Source organism: Scardinius erythrophthalmus (assembly GCF_964197995.2).
Source record: "Scardinius erythrophthalmus genome assembly, chromosome: 11".
NCBI classification, from domain to species: Eukaryota; Metazoa; Chordata; class Actinopteri; order Cypriniformes; family Leuciscidae; genus Scardinius; species Scardinius erythrophthalmus.
The window spans coordinates 11,236,114-11,259,527 of NC_138231.1; the positions used below are offsets into that span (position 1 = coordinate 11,236,114).

Consider the following 23,414-nt stretch of genomic DNA (forward strand, 5'->3'; position numbering starts at 1 on the left):
AGCAAAGCGAAGAACGAAAAAGAACAGGCGTGACTATATCTGGGCCTTAACTCTGAATAATAACATCAAAATAACATATAGTAACAAGCATTTATTTATTTATTTTTTATTATATATTTATATAATTCTAGAGATGCACCGATTGCAATTGTGTTTTTTTTTTTTTTTGCCGATACAGATTTTTGCAAATTCCGATTTTCTTTCAAAGAACTATAGATATAATAATAAACAAGGCTTTAAGTTTTTCAGTGGATATACAGTATGAATGACAACAGAAATGTAAGTAATCAAATGTAAAATAACACTGGATAGACTTCATTGTAAAAAAATTTATACAGATTAATGCTTACAATTAGTTAGAGTGATTTTCTTTGTCTTTTGTTTTTTGATTACCATGACAGACAACAGCAGGAATACTAGAATGCTGTCACTTTAAGAGTTTATGCATGGACTACTACTGAAGGTAATACGTGTGTAAGTGTAATACTGTTACACAACTTTCGTTATCTTCCTCAAATAATTAGGTTCCAAAACTGACTTTATTTAACTGAATACTCACTAATACGGGTATTTCGACATCATTTTGTGTGTATTTGACCGTTTAAGCGCAGTAAGCCACTCATTTTGGCTCAGTCTAGGCCAGGGGAATAAATAATTAAGAATAAACAAACAAACATACATCTGCCTGGTTCATAAAAAAATCTAAATAACATGGATCATCTGCTTAGTAGAAATTAGAAATTAATTAATTCTCATTTCAATACACAAATCTTAAAGGGACTAACAATCAGCTCTCCCTTGCTCCAGCATGACCAATGGCTGGCGTATGTATGCAAGGATGGAGGAAAGTGCTTATCTGTTTGAGGTTATGCTGCTTCTGAGTGAACGTACGTACAAATGACTTCCAAGTGTGAGCGCATGATACCATGTGTGTGTGTGGGAGAAGACAGCAAAGAAAGTAGGTCAGCGGCTTGCCAAGGTAGTGCGCAAGCGCGCTGCATACACAGGTCAGGGCGCTGTGTGGGGTTGCTGTAGAAACAGGCAGTTACATCAGCCCCACCAAGGCCCTATGGAAGAGTATCACTCAGCCAGAAAGACCTGTTCTCCTCCAACCAACCCTGACACAAGGATACCTTCAACAATAGCAACAAAAAAACACGCTGGCCAGCTATGTTACACCTAAAAACAACCCACTGTTGGACCTATCATGCATCGCTCATGACAGAGCTGTTGTGTTTACAGTGACTGGGGTTTGAATCCAGTCTGGGCTATGTCCCAAACACACATTCCCCATCGCACTGACCTTTATAACACTGGTAAAAGCCGGGGGGCTTTTATTTAAAAACCATAAATACGATACTTAATAAAATTCTAATATTAATGATATAAAAAATGTATTCATTTATATATATATATATATATATATATATATATATATATATATATATATATATATATATATATATATATATATATATATATATATATATATATATATATATATATACAGGGTTTCCCATACATTCATTAATTTGTGGCGGCCCGCCACATATCAACGCTGACCGCCACGGATTGATTCAGATTTTTAAACTATTTAATATGGGTAAAATTGTATTTTATTCGCGCTGCTTGCTCCTCCTCTCTCTCACAAACTGACAATGGAGGCACGACTAGCCCCTCCTTCTCTTACCGCACGATCTGAATCAAAACATGAGCATGTAGAGGGCGGATTGTTGCCGGTGCTTAATGCTTATTCCCCAGCGAAGATTCCAGAATCAATCCGGAGTTGAATGGTTAGTATAATGAACACTGTTGCTCAACATAACTCTGAGAAGTTGTCTAGATGTTAAGCGCGGTCGCGTTTCATTACAGATTCGCGCAAAACTTTTGCGATTTTTTTTTTCTAAATATCAATTAACGTTACAACTATTGCGAAATGACGGCGTTTCCATTAACCGATGTTATGCGACTAAAAAGTAATTTGTTCCTCTCGCGATCAGTCATTCCAAAAATCATTGCAACGGACGTTGCTAGGTTCATATCACAGCCACCAGACTAGACATTATATTATTATTATCTCCAGGTTCAGGTTGGTGTGTGTTGGTTTTTGTCCACCTCAATCTCCAGGTGTGCGTGTGTGTCTGAGTCTGTGTGTGTCCACCTCCAGATCCAGTTTGGTGTGTGTGTGTGAGCCTGTGTGTGGGTCTGAGTGTGTGTGAGTGTGTGTCTGTGTTTGAATCTGTGTGTGTGAGTCTTTTTGAATGTGTGAGTGTGTGTGAGCCTGTGTTTGAGTGTGTCAGTAAGTTTGTGAGTTTGTGTGTGTGTGTGTGTGTGTGTGTGTGTGTGTGTGTGTGTGTGTGTGTGTGTGTGTGTGTGTCCAGTTCTAGGTTTGTGTGTGAGCAAAATTTGCAACAAAAAGTCTGTGGAGCAGTCATAGCATAGAAAGTGTAGCAATGGCAAAGTCTTTAAGTTATCTGACACTAAGTGTTGGCAATGGGAATGTGTACTTGTCAATAAAAATACTTGTCATTATATATATATATAATATATATATATTATATATATATATATTGTCATTATATATATATATATATATATATATATATATATATATATGATATATTTAAGTTAACCTCCCCCCCCCCCCCCCCCCGGTCCCCAAATACCACACCACCGCAAATAGAATCTAATTCTGTGGGAAACACTGTATATATATATATATATATATATATATATATATATATACACACTGTATATTTGACAAATTAAATGAATGAATAAATATTTTTTATATCAAACATTTTTTTTATATTTTTTATTTTAGACATTTTTTTAAATATCGTATTTATGGTTTTTGGATTTTGGATTTTGTAAACAAAAAAGAAAACTAAAAAGAACATACAAATAAATAAATAAAGATTTTTTTTTTTTTTTTTTACACTTTAAACAAACACAATTGTTAAAATAGACCCTTTTCTCCTATTCAACATTTCCTGCACTTCCTCTGACACACCTTGACGCCATTGTCAGCAGCCTGCATGTATAGCATTTTATTACATGGCTTGGCTGAATTCCAATGTAGAATGCGGTCTGTTATTTCTTGATAACAGATCGCTGCGAAGTATAACAGACCGTTGCCATGAAAAACAGCGCGTTGCTATGGACGCGGAATGGACTATTTTCTTTAGCGGAAGCAATACAATCGTTTTTAAATCAATAAACTCCTTTTTAAATAAAGAATTTGTGTCAAATTATTTATTCATTTTGTAGGTAGCCATGTAATAAGCGGGATAATGTATAGTGAGCCGGTTAATAAAGGCTGATTCAAGATCCCTCCGCTTCGCGTCGGGATCCCGTTCAGCCTGTCGGGGTTGTTATTCACTATAACAACCGGCTCACTATACATTATCCCTTACGTATTACATGAATAACATAATTGCTAAGATCTTATAAAATACTCACTAGTAATGTGAACTGAAAGAAAGACTAAAATATGATCTCATACTTCACCTGGGACCAGAGGTATCACATGGAGAGCCCTTCCTCTTCCGTGACTCTGGGGTGTTGGGGTCAAGGGCATTTTCTCCTGCAGCACTCATTTTGAGCATTTGCACACCTGCAAAACAGGGTAGTCACAGGTCAGCCCACAGTCAAGCTTGAAGGAACCATTCTACTAACTAAACACAAAGCAGGACAATAAAGTTAAGTCATCCAATGGAATAAACAACAGAAAAAGTTGGTAAAGTTGAAGTTGGTTCTGGAAAACCAGCAAAAACACAAGTCTGACCAGTTCTGAAATAGGTCCCTTTTTACTGTAAACGCCATGATAGGCAACATATCTCAACCGGATTGAGCGTGACAGTAAGATGACTCCATATCAGGCACAGTCTGAAGTGACAGCTCATTCCTGCAAGCAGTACACATAATCAATGGCTCCTTGCAGGGGAATCGTAAATCTGCTGTGAAAGGGCTTGCTAACTGAAAGCCTTGTTTGATCTGTGGCGCTGTCCACCCAGCACTACGATCTAACTCTTGCTGTTAGAAGGAACCGCTGAAAATCCCATTTGTGAGGATACTGCGTGCATATAACCACTATTATGTGACACTGGGAAGAATCCACAGCCAAAGATGGCCATTCTGCCAATGAAGACCCTTTCAATTGGGTTTTGGTTTTTTCTCCCATCATCTCATGGACGTTTTCTGCTGTTACATTTCTGCTTTAACTTCTGTAACTACTCTGGTTACTCTACTGTTCGGTATAGTGGTAGAGACCACTCGAGTTAGAGACTCGGACTCGAGTCGCATTTTAATAGACTTCAGACTTGACTCGGACACGACCAAAGGACTCGTGAATATTTTAAAAACGACTCAAGTCTTTAATCCTTAACTACTGATATAGTAAAAAAAGAATTTGTGTTTTATTTGAATAGTTTTATAATATCTGCGTCACATATATTTCCCTACGTGTAGCAGTAGTTCGGGCCCTTATCATAGAATTTTATTACATATGTCCGTATATTGCTAGCCTGGGTGCCAGCCCGAACCCCGCCCACAACATTTTTTGGTCGGGAAGTTCGGTCTGGACTTGATCCGTTGAGGAGTAATTATGCTCGGCTCCCAGAAGGCCGAGTCAATCAAATTGCCAGGGCGGGCTTTAATCGATGATGGACAGATGATCTGCGGTTACGTAATCACCCACGTCACCAAAGATCGCTTGGGTTGAATTGGTTTTCAACAATGACTGCAGCTGGAGAATTGAGATGTTTAGATTCCGCTATCGCGTCTGTTACAGGGTTTCTGCAGGTTTCAGTAAGTCGAATTTAAGACCTTTTTAAGACATTTTAAGACCATAAAGATTGAAATTTAAGACCTACACGACGCATTATCCAAGTTAGATAGATGGTTACCTCGGGATCATTAAAGTATCTATCTATCTTTCTATCTATCTAGGATTATCTGATGTGTGTGTGAGAGAGAGGGAGAGGTAGATTTTTTTTATAGAAAATTGTACTTTTGCATATTATACTGTAAAAACACAATTATTGTTGATTTTAGTTGATCATAGTTGATCATAACTAGAGAGGAAATGATGAGATGTTTAAAGTGACCAAAATGATCACGGTTATCACAGAATCCTGTTCAAAAAGTACTAATACTACAGAATGAAGTCAATTCAACAAGTTTTATGTCGAAAAACAGCAAACAACAAATTGATTAGCATCAATATGCACTTTCTGTTTACGTGAACATTAAAATGCCATTAAAAGTGATGGCCAGATTTTAAAAGAGTGTCTTGCAACATGTTATCTACTAACATGAACAAGTTCAAATAAAGTTTTGACAAAAAAGGTTTTATGCAAAGATAAACCTCATATTTCAGCCTTTAAATATTTTTTTATAAAAAGAATGAGTCAAAAAAGATAAATTATTGACATTTATCTTATTGACATTTATTTATTAGCTTATATTTATTAGTAGTGTTTGGGTGCACCCCCATCCTTCATGTTGACTGAGCTTTCAATGTTGTTATGGAAAGGGGTGATTGGTTGGTTCCTGTCACATGACCTGCGGTGCGTTTGCGGCATTCTGAAAAGTTTAGATTTTTTTCATCTCGTTGCACCTGGTAAAAACATGAGCGCGTCGCTTCAATTATGAGCGCCTTTGCGTGCGCCTACATTTGAACTAGCTCATATCAAGCCACGAGCGACTGGAGCTCGCGAGTGACGTGTTGGAGACCCCTGATCTAGCGCTCCGCTTGTAGGATACAACCCCATACTTTTTTGCTACTTTGTAATAACTTTCTGCGGCCAGCGTTTATGGAAATGAACGAGGGTAAACACTTTAAGACCTGACTAAATTAAATTTAAGACCTAGGATGAAAATCTGGCCGTTTTTAAGACTTTTTAAGGCCTTAAATTTAAAGTTCAGAATTTTAGACTTTTTAAGACTTTTTAAGACCCCGCGGAAACCCTGTGTTATAAAAGAAATCGACAGCGCATTAATTTTAAAAGACGAACAGAGAACCGCAATCAAGGCATTTGTCGTTGCCAACATACGTCACTTACTGCGTTGCTCTGATTGGTTGTAGGTCTATCCAATTGAGTGCAGAGGTTTTTTTTTCTTGGTTCGGTTAAAGGTCCCGTTCTACGTGATCCCATGTTTCAAACTTTAGTTAGTGTGTAATGTTGTTGTTAGAGTATAAATAATATCTGTAAAATTATAAAGCTCAAAGTTCAATGCCAAGCGAGATATTTTATTTAACAGAAGTTGACTACATAAAACGGCTCGATTGGACTACACCCCTCTACTTCCTTCTTTAGTGACATCACCAGAACCGTGTTTAGACTAACCTCCGCCCACAGGAATGCTCCCTCAACTCTACTGGCTACTTGCGCACTTCTTATAACTTAGGCTACTGTGTTTACTCAGCTCTTACGGTGATTTTCTGAAGTAAAACTGACGCTTCATCTTTTGTGTGATGTACAATAAACTTTATTAAACTCATCAGTACATGTTTGATCATCATTCGGACCTGGTCCGAAACAGCAGACTTGTAGGCTGTTAATAAATAATGGATACATACAAGCAGATGACAAATACGTTATAATAACCGTAATTAAACTGCTAAACCATACCTGTTTCATCTCCATACAGCACTCTGACTCTGTAGGCATTATTGTCCGACTCGAAATGAACGCCGTTACTGAGAGTTTCTGATATTATCATCATTCCGTGAGATGAATTTGTCCTGACAGACTGAGCGCGAGCTCATGAAGCTCCGCCCCCTGTGCCGTCCAGCAGAAGCTCATTTGTATTTAAAGGGCACATACTGAAACAGCTCGTTTTTCTGAGCCCCAAAAAATGTCAATTTAAACATGCTGTAAAAAATGATCTGTTGGGTATTTTGAGCTCAAACTTCACATACACACTCTGGGGACATCAGAGACTTATTTTACATCTTGTGAAAAGGGGCATATAACGGGACCCTTAAGACACGCCTCATAATCAAAGCCCTATGGAGCAGTATCAGACTCACATTCTGCCTAGAATATGAGTATGACGAAGTCAGGCTAGTATATTGCGCGTAAACTCCGAAATGTCATAATGCAAGTTCCATGAAAACCGTGCCGTATGTTCTTTCATTTGGGTTTATTAACATGTCAAATCGACTAAATGCAAGGAATGTGTGAAAATAATTAAAGACACCAGAATGACAACATCAAATTTTATGAGATTTTTTGCATCTACAAAAGGAAAGTCACATTATTATACTGTGGTGTATGTATCTGCCTGGCTCCTTTGGACTGCAAGCCTGTTAAAACATTAACAAATAAAATCTAGTCTTTAAAGGTCCTATGACATGCTGCTTTTTGGATGCTTTTATAAGCCTTAGTGGTCCCCTAATACTGTATCTGAAGTCTCTTTCCCGAAATTCAGCCTTGGTGCAGAATTACAGCCACTACGAGCCAGTCCCACACTGAGCTTTCTTTAGGACGTGCCATTTCTGTGTCTGTAGCTTTAAATGCTAATGAGGAGGAGAGAGGCGGGGCAAGGTGGAGGGTGGGGGTGTGGCCTTGACCAGCTTGCGGCCACGGTACCATGCGTTAATGTTTACAGTGAATGTATCGCAATGGCTCGTAGACACACAGTCGTTCAAGCTTTCCAGTTTGACCCAGAATCTGATCCGGATGGAGAAGCACCTGAAGAAGTTGCAACTCAGCGGCTACAGCAGGACGTCTCCGAAAGGTTAGTTTAAAATATGGATACGGTACTTTAGTTGGTTTGTTTATGTATGCTGTTACAGTTATTATGTAGCTAACACTAGCCTACGTTGTTGGCTTTCCATGTTGCTCTAACTTGCTACTGTTCTAAAGCTGTATTCTTCAGAGGCACAGATATGAAGGAACTAAAAAAAGACTTTTGTGTTCATTTGTACATCCAAACACTGAGCAACTGCAATGCTTTGCTCATTTGCAAGCCATGATGTCTCTCAAGGAAAAACCTATATCGCGCTTGCACGGTCGTAGTTCATTTTCTCATGGGCGGGCAAAGCAGAGAAAGGGGAGGTAACCTTTCCCCGTATGACGACATATAGGTAAGATTCCAGATTGGCCCATCTGAGCTTTCATTTTCTCAAAGGCGGAGCAGGATACCCAGGGCTTGCTTTACACCTATTGCCATTTCTAGCCACAGGGGGACCATAGGCAGTCTTGGGGAACTCATATTAATGTTAAAAAACCTCATAAAGTGAAATTTTCATGCCATGGGACCTTTAAACCTATCGGACTATGTTTTACTTTTATTGATCTTTTCGAAGTAGGCTTTATGCAGCTTTTCTCTCTCTTAATGTATGTCTATGAGAGAGAGGAGACAGAAGGATGTTAATCCATTTATTAGGCCTACTTAAAGCGAATATATTAACGTATAGCAATCAGCATGCGTCCAGTTTTCTATTGACTTGAAATATTCCGAGGTTTTGTATTTTCAGATAATGACTGTCGTCAATAACAACATTGCTGTATAACAAACTGCGACTGGCTGGCGCCATCTTGCGTCCACTAGCGATTGTATTGAAAATAACTACTTGTCTTGCTGCCAAGACGATTGTTTTATACATTGTAATGGAGTAACAAAAGTAACAAGCTGGATTTACATTATCCCTTAAATCTTAGGACCTTTATTACAAACAAAACAGATAATAGAAAGATCATATATTTTGTCTATATAATACAAACAATATGATTTGAGTATGAGAACAATTTTTTTGTGTAAGGCATAAGACTCGACTCGACTCGGACTTGTGACAAAAGACTCCAGACTTGACTCAGACTCCAGTGATAAAGACTTCAGACTTGACTTGGACTCCAGATGAAAGAATTGTGAACATCTCAGAGTGGTACTGCTAATATTGTTGGCTTGTGTTTTTCCTCGTTTTTGAAAGTCGGTTCGGATAAAAAGAATTACAACATAGAAAAGCATTCAATTATAATGAAAATCAAGCTTTCTGAAGACAATAGCCCCTTTTACACATACAGTGTTTACTGGTAACAGGATAAAAATACAAATAAATCAGCTGGCAATTTTTTTGGTATAAGTAGTAACATTATCAGTAAATTACCATTACGATACTATGTGTAAACAAAGCACAAGATTACTATACTGGGGATACTATACTGTCAAAAAGTACCGGCCTTCGGATGAGACGTTCAACTCGAGGTCCTGACTCTCTGTGGTGATAAAATATCTCAGGATGTCCTTCGAAAAAGAGTAGGGGTGTAACACTAGCATCCTCGCCAAATTTGCCCATTGGCCACTGTCCATCATCATGGCCTCCTAATCATCCCCATATTTACTGTTTATATATACTGCTTAGCTTCATCACTCTGTCTCCTCTCCACCAATAAGCTGGTGTGTGGTGGGAGTTCTGGAGCACTATGGCTGCCATGGATGCTGCATATTGGTGGTGGTTGAGGAGATTCCCCACTTCCATATGTAAAGCGCTTTGAGTACAGAGAAAAGCACTATATATAAATGCAACAAATTATTATTATTATTAATTACAAAGCTCTGTCAGATCAATCAGTCAGCTCTGCAGCTTTTAATTGTTTTTCTATGTAAACACGTGCTAGATGGACGTCTGACCGTTGACCCGTGTCATGCTCACCTTCTTTTCCATTTATCAGCGCTGCAGCTCTTTACTAGTAACTTATGCGCCTTGTGTTTTTAAGATCAAAAACACATCCAGTGTGATTATCCCCTTAAAAAAGATTCTCCCCTGAAGATGCTTGCTTCCTCCAGCTGCTGTGCTGAATGCTACTAGATGGAACTCCTTGTTCAAGGCAGTGGAAAGACTGCTGTCAATGTGTTTTCCAACCCTTTCTTAGGCACTAACTGTATTCCCAACTTATCATTGGTCAATTTTAGTTAATTACTCATCCAGCAATTTTTTGTTGAGTAAGATAAATATTTCTATAGTTTTATAAAACAGTGTTGTTGTTTTACAGGTTTAATCCAGATGAGCTTGCATTCCTCACAGAGTATGCTGCTGCCATGAGCCCAGTCGCCCAGGCAACCAACATCTTGCAAGCAGAAGCAAATGCCCAGATGGGGTAGCTACTTCCAACAATCAACCTGCTGACCGTCAAACGTGACCAGGTCAAGTTACTATTGAAGTACTGCCTCTGGTGGATGCTTTACAGGTGGGAATAAAGAATCTTCTGATCTTAAAGGGGACCTATTATGCCCCTTTTCACAAGATGTAAAATAATTCTCTGATGTCCCCAGAGTGTGTATGTGAAGTTTTAGCTCAAAATACCCAACATAATTTTATTTACAGCACGTTTAAATCATCATTTTTTGGGTCTGTGAAAAACGCACTGTTTTAGTGCTTCTCCTTCAAATGCTAATGAGCTGCTGGTTCACGGCACAGGGGGCGGAGCCTAAGCAGCCGCGAATCCCGCGATCAGAGCTTGAGCAGGGAAGATGATAATAATAAAACAGACAGTCACAGTAATGGTGTTCATTTTGACCATAAAAATGCCTACAGAGTCAGAGAATATATGCTGTATGGAGTTGGAACAGGTATAGTTTAGTTTAATTACGATTATAACCTATTTGGCATTGCTTGTATACACTATTAATGCAAGCCTTGCTGTAGGACTCCGTCTGACGATCTGAATTGTCTGAATGATGACACAAAATATACTGATGAGTTTAATAAAGTTTACTGTATGTCACACAAAAGATGAAGCATCAGTTTTTCTTCAGAAAATCACTGTTAGAGCTGAGTAAACAGTATAAGAAGTGCATAAGTAACGCACATAAATTTCTGTAGAGTTGAGGGAGCATTTTCTTTGAAAACAAAATGAATCCACCTCGTCTTCAGTGGCTGGCAGATTTCAAGAGTAAATAGAGAGAGCTATGTGAATGAATACATCCAGCTACAACACCTTCAACGCTTGGGAGATGCTTTGACGCTTCTCGTGAGTGCATTGCTGCAGCAATGGCGGATAGGGTTGTAACGGTATACCGGTATGTCGATTTATCACGATATTGGCATGTACGATTATCATATCGTAAACATTTGCTAATCCACGGTTTTGGAAAAAAAATTAAACCAGATCTCACCTGCGCATATGCAACTTCTTTTCACTTGACTGCTTAGACTCCACCCATACATGTGCAGCAGAGAAAATGTCTGAGACAGTGGCTGCGAATTCTAATCTCTATCCCCCGCCGAAAACAAAGTTAAAATCTGCAGTGTGGGAATACTTTTGTTTGAAAAACGAACGCGGGATTTTCCTTGAAGATGGATATCCAGTCGTGTCCAGAAATATGGACGAAGAGTGGCTGCAAAAGGAGGAAATATGTCGAACATGTTCTCCCTATTATTCGCGAACACCATCCCTCCCTGCAGATAAATTTATAAATGGTAAATTTACCATTTATAACTTAAGGCCATATTATTTCCGTGTTGCTGAGGAAATTTACAATATAACAGATGTCACGTAAAATGCTCGATTTGATAGATAGATGAATACATCTAAAATATAGCTGCGCAATTAATCAAATCGCTATATGAGTGTGTCTATTAATATACAGCGGAAAAAAAACTGCTATACTGTAAAACTATATTCTGCTTGTTCTGCGTGTCTGTGTGAATGAGCAGCGCCATTTCGCCTAGTACATACTCAAGTATGGGTGACGCTCATGGTGTTTAAAGCGTTTGCCGTCTCACTCACTATATGAGGACGTGAACACATGAACATATCCAGAGCTGCTCTGCTTTTATTTAAAAGAATCATCATCAAATACACTCTGACTGAAACTCATAGGTGTTTAGTACAACCTGTCAAAATAAAAGTTCGATTTAGCTTAAAGAAATATGTTACTATTGTACAATATAATAACTTAAACTAACTTAAAGTTATAACAACAATAATAATAAAGTTTATTTAAACATTAAGAAATACAGTGTTTTATCTGTTTTAATTTAGTAAACAGTGTTGTGCAGAGTATGCAGACAAACAAAAGTTGTTACTTTTCATCTGATTGCATTTTCAATAATATATTTGTATTAAATCATAGAATCCAGACAAATTATATCAGACAAGTTACCCAGAATTTCTGAGGAAATAAAATACATTTCATAAGACTCTACTATCTTATAATTATCTTAAATAATAATTAATAAATTAAGAATAAAAATAAGTTAAGGTTTTATGAAATCAATTGATTAGACGTGTTTGTTCAAATGGGAATTTATTTTTTCTTTCTTTCTTATTTTTTCAAAAGGTAGACTCATACAAAAAAGTTTTTTGTTTTTTTTTATTAAAAAGTTTGTTTTAATAAACCATATGTTCAACCAAAAAACCCCTATCTGTTTTCATTCATTTAAGGGCCATTGTAGCAGATGATTAAAATAATAATAATGATTGTTTATTACTGTATATCATGAAACCGTGATATTTTCTGAGACGATTATCATACCGTGAAAATCTCATACCGTTACAACCCTAATGGCGGATGTGTACAACTCACAGTGAACTCGATCAGGGCGGGTCTAAGTTATAACGGTATGTCAGTCAACACTCGTGGGCAGGGCCTGTGGCTTTAGTGATGTCACTAAAGCCACATTCTGAAAACGGGTCGTTTGGAGAGACTGCTTTTGATTTATGGAGATTAAAAAAAAAGGAGTGAGTGGATTTTTATCACTGTAGGGTGGTTATTACACACACTACCAACTCACATTTATGTCCAAACACCATACAAAAGTGAATTTTGCATAATAGGTCCCATTTAAGTTAATCGCAGCCACGATTCTTCCAAAAAACTTGGACAAAGGATGATGCCACAATCTGAATGGGTATGAGACAACATGAGCAGGGATGCGCATGCTTGGTAAAAATAAATGATGCACAGCCGAAAACATGGAGGGAAGTGCTATTGAGTACCAATATTTTTGGGGACAGGGACATGTTTACTTACTGGAGCAGGATTTTTGTCCATCTCTGGTAAGATAACAATCATGATAAGTGTGTTCATTAATTATTAGTTGTTAACCCTCTGAGGTCGGCAATCACGCCGGCGTGATCTGCTCGCTTTTTTCCTTATGAGTTGAATTGAGACCCGAAATACTCTTTTGACTTTGATTTTACAAAACAAGTTTCATACATCAATCGATTCTGTTAAATGTGTATTATTTTTGTGTATACTCACAATAAAAACAAAGTGTTGTGCTTTTTGCCAAATAAAGAAAAATAAACACGAGGCGAGTTCTGCCTTCTCTCTGCCAGTGTAGTCCATTCTGAAACGCGTCCGAAAATGAACAATAACTCAGCGAATACTCAGTCAAACAGGCATACAGACGCACAGGCATGAAGCTTGAATTCTCTCCTTTTAAATGAAGTAATTTATATAAAAAACAAATATTCTCATCTTGTGAAATCTGTATTAAAAGAGAGCGATTCCAGTCGACCTAATTACAGCTGATTCAGATGTAATGTGACTCCGCCCACGGAGAGCGCACGCTATTCAAACGCAAATGGCTGAGGCAATCCGCACAATCCTGTGAACGCCCCCATATCAGCTCGAGAAAACACACAAGTTTATTCAGATCATTACTTGTTTACACCGTCTTGCAGCGCTGTGAGGAATAATAATAATAATGGAAAATGTCCCTCAGAAGTGCGGGTATATCGAGGAGCGAGCTGAGGAATACTAGTAAGTTTTTTCCTTCTCACGTGAATTTCTTCACGTGGGTTTCTGTTTATGAATGAATGAACGGCAGAGATGCGCGCTGTTTACCACAGCTGGCAAAGACAGTTTAAATTTAAATCGCGTGTGTGAATGAATGATGATGTTTCAGCAAACTGTATTGCTATACTGAGATGAGTAAAAATCGACTGAAATATGTTGAAATAAAATGAAGGCTATTTGTATAAGCAACGTATTAAACTGCAAATTAACAATATGCCCTAATATTTCATGAAAACAACGTTACAGTCAGGCGAAATATGAAAGTAATGAATACATAGATAAAATGTAGGCCTATAATCATTTTTTTTTTACAAAGAAAGAGTACACTTGAAATATTGTTGAAATTGTAATTATTGTTGTAATTGTAACCTTTTTAATAAAATAGCAAAACATATTTACAAGATAGATGCAAGCAAAATCTTAAATGGTCAATATAAGTCTTCTCCTAAATATATCTTTTGTCCTTGCATTGTGGCTCAGTCAGTGTCACACCTGAATGAATGGCTCATTATGCAGAGTCATTATGCAGAGTGGGTGGGACGTTGTATTCTAAGATGTAAACCACTCCTCGTTCACGCCCCCTCGCATATTGGCTTTCCAAGCAAAACCTGTTTTACATCAATTTATATCAATGTATGGTTTTATGTGAACGATAAAGCAAGACTATTTTCACATAATTTTGAAGAAAAAACTCAAGGCGAGGATATCCATTAGTCAAAAGTCTTATTGACACATATTTACTATGTGTTTTGTGGCCTTATTTCAGAAATTTTAGTTTTTAGTTTTTTTAATGACCATGCATAAACATTATTCTCTCAAAAATTAAAACATGTACATACACGTGGCTCACATATTATGGTAGCCCTGTTTGTGCTTTATAGAGTGAATTTACACCTTTGCCATTAATGTTTATAAGCAACTGAAAAAAGCACAAATGTCAGGGCATGCCAGAACATCTCAAGGGCCCCAAAAACAGCCCAGACCCCAGAGGGTTAATAGGGGTGCAACGGATCACAGTTGATCCGTGATCCATACGGACCAGGCGCTGTTATCTGTGAACCTATATTTAATTTCTACAGTAAACAAATATTGTTATAGTGAGGAGAGCAATCAGGAGGAAAGTGATGATGTTATATTAATCTTATTTGGGAAGGATCACATGGACTCCTTTACCTGCCTCAGCGGCCTGTGAAAGGCTATTCAGCATCGCAGCCCAAGAAGTGCTAGACTGCATTATGCAAAGATGCAAGATATTTTGGAAGACAAAGTACCATTTCCAAATCATTTGTGTGCTTGTTCGCATGTGTTGTTTACCACACAGAATTTAGCAGAATTGTAATTTTGACTAAATCTTTGAATGAACAATCATGGAGTCTTCCAAAGATTTCACATTAAACAGTATGAAACAATTTGAAACTTGATTATTTTGATTTTAATTTTTTACTGTTTACTTAAAAAAAAAAAAAAAAAAAAACATTAACATTTTGCCATTTTTCATTTCATTTTCAAATGGAAGAAACAGCTAAAACTGAACACAAACTTGATGCTGTTTTTTTTTAATTGTTGCTCAAACTGTATATTGTAAACAGTAAAGTATGCCACATAAGACACCTGCACAAAACAAAAACAGCAGACAGTCTGAATGAAGAATCACTCTCTACAGTAGGTGGCGCTTATGGAACAGCTTATAAAATCCTTTATACGGAGATAAAAGAAAATGTCAACTTTTCTGAAGACAGTCAGTTTCCCTTCAGATATACATTCATATAAACCCCCACCCCCAATTCAATATTTACATTTTTCCACCTATATTTCAAACATCTTGAACAGTGAGCTCGCTGTGCTTGGTACAGCATTTTCTCTGCTGCCTCTCCTCTTTGCATCCGTCTACAGCGTGTCCCGTTTCTGGCCTGCATGTGTTAACATCCTGTTTACAGACTTCATAATATTTCCACACAAACGACAATTTGGGAAATGACTGCAATGCAGTATGTGTGCAAGTCCGGTATAAAGATCGTCCAGAATAAAACGAAAAAACGGTTGCTGATTGTGTGTTTGGAGTAAAAACCGTCCGGTTCCGATTTAGGCCAGTCGACCAGTGCATTTCTGCCCATTAGTAATAGTAACAGCAACATTGTTTTTTTTTTTTTTTTACCAAAGTCGTTTTCTGTTAAGATATCTGTACTTTTACTCAAGTTTGGCTTTTAAGTACTTCATCCATCCACCACAGGCAAATGCACAATGTTCCCTAAAAGAATCAGGTGTCCTCAGTTGCAGAATGTAACCATAGAAACAGGACACATTCAAGCTTTACATTTAAAGGAATACCAAAGCATATGCAGCATTTTGTGATAGTGATGCATAGAAGCATACATACCATTGCACAACATACCACTAAGGGTATTCAGAACCAACAGAGCCGTTTACTTGTCTACAAACAAAACTTAATAACAAAAGACTACAGTTCCCGTTGATACTAATATTGGGTATACAGATATATTGGGTATTAAGTATATTGGGTAAGGATAAAAAGCATGTTATTCCAGCTAATAAGACTTCAATGATGATGAAAAACAAGATCACAACTGCAATACAGAGAATGAAAATGCCTGGCTGAGGCTGATCTGAGCCCAGGTTAACAGCACTTAAATGGCAAGACCACACTTAAGACAGCACACCAGATAAAACACCAGATGTTAACTCGTGATGTTCAAATAAAAGAAATGCAAGCTAAAGAAGCTGATGGATAGATTTTAATTTTCACATGATGGCACCAGATTTTCCCTGGAGCATCTTGAGCTTTAAGGCTTAGCTCAAGTATCTCAATAGCTGAACGAACCTATAACCCTTTTGGTTATAAGTTCAGATGTTTACCCACTAGGTTACCCACTAACACCACCCAATAATTTGGTGCCTCAACAGCATGATTTAATGCTAACCTCGGACAGCAAACTAAGACTGAACTCCAAAGTAATTCCTGCTCTATCAGTAATCTGGAACTTTGTCAATCCCTTCAGTTTGAAGAGGATCATTCGCCATATCTTGTGTTCTGTTTCTCCACTCGGGGAGGCCGCCACCCAGACCAGCGCTGGCTCCTCAGGCATAGTGCGCTTTGATCTGCAAGGCCTGAACAGGCTGCTATTGTGGGTCTGTTGAAAACCTCCAGCGGCCCCTAATCCCTGGCAGCTCCATTTCCAGCAAATTTGCCTTAAACAGGCCCATTTAAATTGAAAAAATAAAATAAAATAAAATAAAAATCCCAGACATTTAAACACTTGAACCTGAAAATTGCCTCTATAGTAGAAAGAGACAGCAATTTACTTGCATCACAACAAGCTTTAGCAAATTTCTCATTTCAAAATGTTAATCACTGATGAAGGATCTTCTGAAAATAATAAAACAATCAATACCATTATAAATCCCTAATTCACACATTTGAGAATTCTTTAAGAAGGTTTGGAGGGAGTAAAGGCACCTTTGAGTTTACTTCCCCATATTTTGAGGCACTCAAGCTTTCACTTCATAGCTCTGGAGAATGTGAAACATGATCATGCATGTGAATGAGCAAAATTGTTCAGAAATTAGGCTAGATCCTTAAGAAAATCCACCAGGACATAATGACTCCCGTGCATGTGCGGCCCTTACTGTTATTATCAACAGCTTGCCCCAATGTGCTCAGTGTTCAGCCCTGCTCAAGTGCCGAGTAAAACCAACCCACACTGGTAATGAAGATCCCTGTGCTTAGACTTGAGAATAACCAGTCGCACTGCTCATGTTGCACGAGTTAACCACATCAGCTGAAGCTAACGTCAAAAGAAACAGATGCGTGACCTGTGCAAAAACATTTGCAGAACCGTAGTCATAGCCCTTAAACATGGGACACAGATATTTACCTTAAATTACCTGAAACATGTTTTGGATGGTTTACAGCACATTTTTCAAAATTTCCAGTTTGTAAAGATAATGTTTGTGTGCCCTAATCTTCCAGAGGATTGATATTTCAATATATCAATGCATGTATGTTCACATTGACATCATTTTTACACCTCTGCACTGTACTTTAAGAAGAAAAATATTTTGAGAAGTTAGTCTTTCTCTTACTGTCTGCTGTTTGCTGAAGCTCATATTTCTTGCTAGATAAGAAATATTTGGCAAAGTCCAATCAAGATTTCAAATTCCCTCACCAAATGCTTTAACTGCAAAGCTGTATTATAGAACTTGACGGAACAGTTATAAATCTTGTCTATAGGTCAGCTTGATCCTGTTTATAAACTCTGAGTCATCAGTCTTTGGTTGAGAAAGTTTGCATGTAAGCTGATGCTTTCATAGTATATCTGCTAATAAGTTGTGGGGCTATTTAACGGAGCTATAATTAAATATCAGTGAAAGTAGTGGATAAAAGCACACGGTAGCCTATTTTTTTTGCCAAGAGGCACTGCCATCATGTGACTGTGTCTAAATAAACTTTCTTTTCATACACATCTAACATCTTTGCATTTCCTGTCAGTAGAATATCATGAGTATAATGAGACTTCATCTTAAGTATGAAGAGACCCATTATCACAAGGGTTTACCCAGATACTTTGATAAACTTGAAGGTCTATTGATTTATCAATAGAAGCATATACATACAAAACTCAAAAACACACACAAAACCAGATATAACCAGATGTGATACCAGAAATAACCAAAACCACTCGTCCGCCACCACTGAAGACCATTGTTGACCCAGGAAAAACCCAGAAAAGCTAACTATTTAACCCTAATTTGACATAAATCTTATCCTATTTAACACTGATGAAATATCCTAAAGATCACAATGTGAAGAACACTTCAAAGTAAAGAGACATAAATGTAGGATCTCACCCTTTCTACAAGTACAAACACAAAAATCCTCATAATCATCCTCACAACATCCACAATAACATTTTAATCTGTGCTCACTTTGGTCACTCACTCTCCATGTTAATGTGTACATTCTCCTCACACTTCCTTGAGCACACAAACAAACTACGAAACTCTGGGAGGCCTGCAGTCCCCTCACATGCTCGGCACACACACTCTCCCACGCGTATGTGCACGCACGCATGCTCACGCACACACACACAGTATGCCTAAAGGTAAACAACCTGCTTATGGAAGAAAAAAAAACAGTGGGAGGGATTTTCCTTTTTGCTCTCTCTTTTTCTCGCTCACTCACGCACCTGAGGCAGGGCTCAGCTGTCACCTATGAAGCTGGCCAACACAGCCTGTCCGGTCAGAGAACAGTCCACGACACTTGCGCTAACCCCTCTGTCAGCACGAACTATGGCCGCGTGTCTCGCCATTTCCCAGGATACAGGGCTCCTTCTCGTCGAGAGCTACACTAATCACTTCACTTCGCGCGCGGACAGGACAGCAACGTATGTCACTGAGGGAGAGGGACAGACCACCATGCACTGAAAGAGAGGGGATGAAAAGCATTGTTTACACACTCTTATCAGCACTCACGCCAGGCGAAAAGAGAAAAGGTTTCTCATAAAAGTGAGCTAATGAGGCACAGTTCAACAGTAGAGGGGAGAGGCCCTCGTAGAGGAGACCAACGGCGGAGCGAGGAAGTTTCAAAACGGACAAATCCCACGCCTGACTGCACACAGCCGTCCCCCTCGATCTGTCAATGGTTTGCTCCATGAGAAGCCGTGGAGTCACTGTTGCTGTCTACCTCCCCATAGCAATAGAGAGGAGAGAGAAAATGTATACGGCTCTGCCTGAAAATCTGAACACAGTGTGAGGCTGAAGCAACAGTCGTGACTCATTCTTTGAAGATGTGCCAATTAATCCAATTTTTTATTTAAAGATTCGTGAGCTTCCCAGTGCAGAAATATAACCAAAGTTATTAGTAAAAATCTGACATGATTCAAGGCACACTCAAAATGTGCAAAACTACATTTTTAAAATCTATTATTCAGGAGGTTGGTGAATATAAAGGACCTATGGGATGGGAGCATATTGTTTGACACATTCATTGTTTATGCCTTGATTCAGGATGTTTACTTTAACCCCATAAAGCCTACTCTATCATATTTGATACATACATTTCTAAGGCATGTACAATTATCAACATTTCCAAATGTTGCTGAGAGAAACTCTTGTACACAATCTACTACATGCATTATTTCATCTCATTGATAGTTTACACTTTTTTAGCAAGTAAATAGACCTTTTGGTATTATTCTAAAAACAACAACCTTAGGTCATGGGACATATCTTTTCGCTGTAAAATCTTTACTACAGTATCAATATGCACTAAGTCTAAGTAACATAACTACAAACAAAGAGAGAGAATCTGAACAGCTCTAAATCACAGTAGCTATGTTTCCATCCAAAGCTGTTAATGTATCTTATGCGCAAAATTGGAATATAGCATAAAACCTTTACGAATAAAGCACCGATTCCACCCAGTGAGCCGAAGAGAGCAAAATTAATCGTTCCTGATAAACTGGCACTAAATATCACTAAGAAAAATGGAAGTTTCTGCAGTAGGAGAAGCCACTGTATATAATGATTTAGTATAGCCTATAATAAATGACCTGTGCCTCAGAGCGTACAGACGAAACGCAATAAAGTTAACTTGCTTTCGGAGGTGGATGCCTGCTTTTTGGGAATGCAGTCGTGTAAGACAGTTCTGGGAGATAATTATAATCTACCACTTAGACAACAGTCTTTCCTTTGGCATTTCAGAACAACCAAAAGAGCAATTTAGATGCTGTGCAACGAGATCGGTCCGCTGGTTAGTCCAGCTTTGCTGTCCCATTCCAAAAGTCACATGATTTTTTTTTTTTATGCGCAGAGTAATTTATATGGTAAATGTGTTTCCATCGTAGTTTATGCGCATGTTTTCTTATCAGATAAAAAGTTTATCCGACTCAATTTATGTGCACTTTGCCGTTTCCATCCAGTGTTTTTTATGCAATATCCCAAAAGGCGCATAAAAATAAGTGGATGGAAAACATAGCTAGTGTTAGCTTCGGTAGCATGCAAACAAGTCTAGCTTCAACTAAGGTCAGTGCATTCTTATGCAGTTTGGGAAATAAAGAATCAATGTTTGTTAATTTATAAATGTTTTTTTTGTTGTTGATGTTGTTTTTTTGTTAATGAGCTTAACCAGCATTAAATTACACAAAACTTACTGCATAACACTGTACTGTTGACATCAGAAAAAGATCACAGTTTCCATAACACGAAACACATGTCAAACAAAATCCGATAATTATGGGGAAAATTGCTGGGAGAGTACAGCTTAAGTATGCGGAAGCAGTAAAGAAAAGTCTGATGACTACAGCTAAGAAAGCAGGTGTCAGAGCCCCGTACAATCAGCACAAACCCTTTGAAAGAAAACACAGCCGTGCTCATGCAATCATCATATAAGCTAAACAAACTGCCTTTTTTCCAAACTGAATTGAGAAGCCATTAGGGTCTTCACCTAATTCATGCAAGTCAGTGATTACCCTCATATTAAGAGGTCGGTTTGTCAATTCAGCTGGTTTCCAAGCAACTTAGTGATTAGCATGAGCATTTGTCCATACATTAGGAAAGGGAGCAAATTATATTTTAGTCGTGGGTTTTTGCATGTGATTACAGCTTGTGTAATATTGATGACTCGACTCGTGTGCATTGATGACTATTGTGTATACCATCTGATGGCTTTTACCTACATCTGTGTGCATATATTGTAAGCTCTGCATCTTAAAATGTGCACAGAGTTAAATACTGCTGCAATTTTGTGCTTTACTAATTTATTGCATTTTTAGCTCCTTTAAAGCTCCAATATGTAGGAATTTTGTAATAAAATTTCCGAAAATAACTTGCACAGTGTGATATATTTCCTCCAGTTGTGTACTTACAATATTTCAAAAGTCTCCAAAGATTTTTTATTTCAGAGAAATTCCGATTTTAAATAACTGGCCGTCCCGGAAAAGAAACGTCGCCTCTCAGTGACGCAATGTCCGCTCTATCCTTGTTTTCCGGTGTGGACCATGTGATCGGATATTCCACCACACCGGATTTTTTTTTTTTTTTTTTTTTACAACTTTGATTTTTTTTTTCTTATCACAATAAACAATAACGACGTCTGACAAAGAAGAAAAATAAATAAAATAAAAAATATGACCCACCACACCGGAATATCACATGGTCAAATGCGGAAGTGGTGGTTATAGATGGTTATTGCTGTTATGGATCACGATTACTCTTTGGCGAGTATTGAAGTGCCAACAAAACGAAAGCGTCCATATTCTGATACACGCAGACTGTGTGACAAACGAAGGAATAAAACCTGGATAAATATCGGCCAGGCGTTTTTGAGATGGAGAGAGCTGCGCGACTATCTTGGACTTGACAGAGACTATGCTCTCGCGAGTGTATTGATAGACAGGTAAGACATGATGCAACTGTCAATAATAGCACTTATAAACAAAGTTATATTGCTCTTTGTACTTCGGTAAGGCTTTTTATCACGTGTGGTGACCGAGATTATGGCAGTACAATTAAATACAATCGGATATGTGTTGTTAAAAAAATATATTTAGTCATTACTTGCAAATGTTCGTTCAAATTTACTTTTAGATATTGGTTTGAACACGTTAAACAACACGGCATTAACCATAAAAACGTAAAACTGCACAACATTAACCCAACAAATCATTTGACAAATAGCTGTAAGTTGTAACGGGATAATATAGCATAACATTTCACGTTCCTTGCAGTTCATTAATTATGATGACATAAAATAATACGATCAGACATACAGGTAATACAAAAACGAATAAATTACCTCATCCGTGATCATGATTCATTAATTCCATTTAGATACATCGCTAGATGGTGAAAACGCATTAAAAACGACATCTCCCATCGTCACCTCCTTCATAGCGTCATCAAGCTTCGCCTTTGTTATTGGAAACTGCGCCCTCTTGTGGTAAAAAAAAATCACATACTGGAGCTTTAATTCAATGTAATTCAAGTGAAAGTGTGGAAGAATAAAAAAAACACCCATTTCTTTCTCACTCCTCTAATCTGTGGCATGGTAAATCTTTTGTTTAATGTAGCTGGTTGGATTTACTTGAAATAATCGTATTAACCGGGACTACTACATACTGAGAATATAAGCCTGTTTGTGAAAACAGAATGAATTACATTTTTTCAGAATTAATACATTAAAAATGAAACCAATCACAATGCTCTCCCAGCTGACGTAGACCAAAAAAAATTATGATCTGCACTCATAATTAATACATTAAATGCTGTTAGGTGAGGTCCAGGAGTTTTTAGGAAAGTTCCAACACAGTTATGCAAGACAGGTCGCTAATTTCCTCCAGTAATTATGACTTTCTCTTCTATAAAATGGTAAATGTTTCCTAACTTCCTTAAATCAACCTCTATTTTATTTGATGATTGATATGCATGAGGATCGGTACTTTAGCCCAATTAGATTTCAGTGTGGGTGGAACTAAAACAAAAAACCAAGCAAGCCAAGAAGAGGGGTCTAAAGACAACAATACAGAAAACAGCAAAAACGGGTTATTTAACCCTTGAGTGTCCTTATGGATATTTTTGTCTTTTTCAGTTTTGTTTTGTTTTGCCTGTGTTAATGCCAACTGCATACATTTTGGCACAAG

The 23,414-nt window shown here is 37.8% G+C and overlaps 1 protein-coding gene across 3 annotated transcripts in view; it reads right to left on the minus strand.

Moving 5' to 3' along the window:
* ncoa1 (nuclear receptor coactivator 1) overlaps positions 1 to 23,414 on the minus strand; it is a 70,457-nt gene that overhangs the window by 32,227 nt on the left and 14,816 nt on the right. For all 3 annotated transcript variants that reach the window (XM_081377861.1, XM_081377859.1, XM_081377860.1), the window contains one exon: positions 3,511 to 3,616. In XM_081377861.1, coding sequence (XP_081233987.1) covers positions 3,511 to 3,608 — 98 coding nt within the window. In that variant the 5' untranslated portion in view covers positions 3,609 to 3,616. The remainder of the gene's footprint in view (positions 1 to 3,510; positions 3,617 to 23,414) is intronic.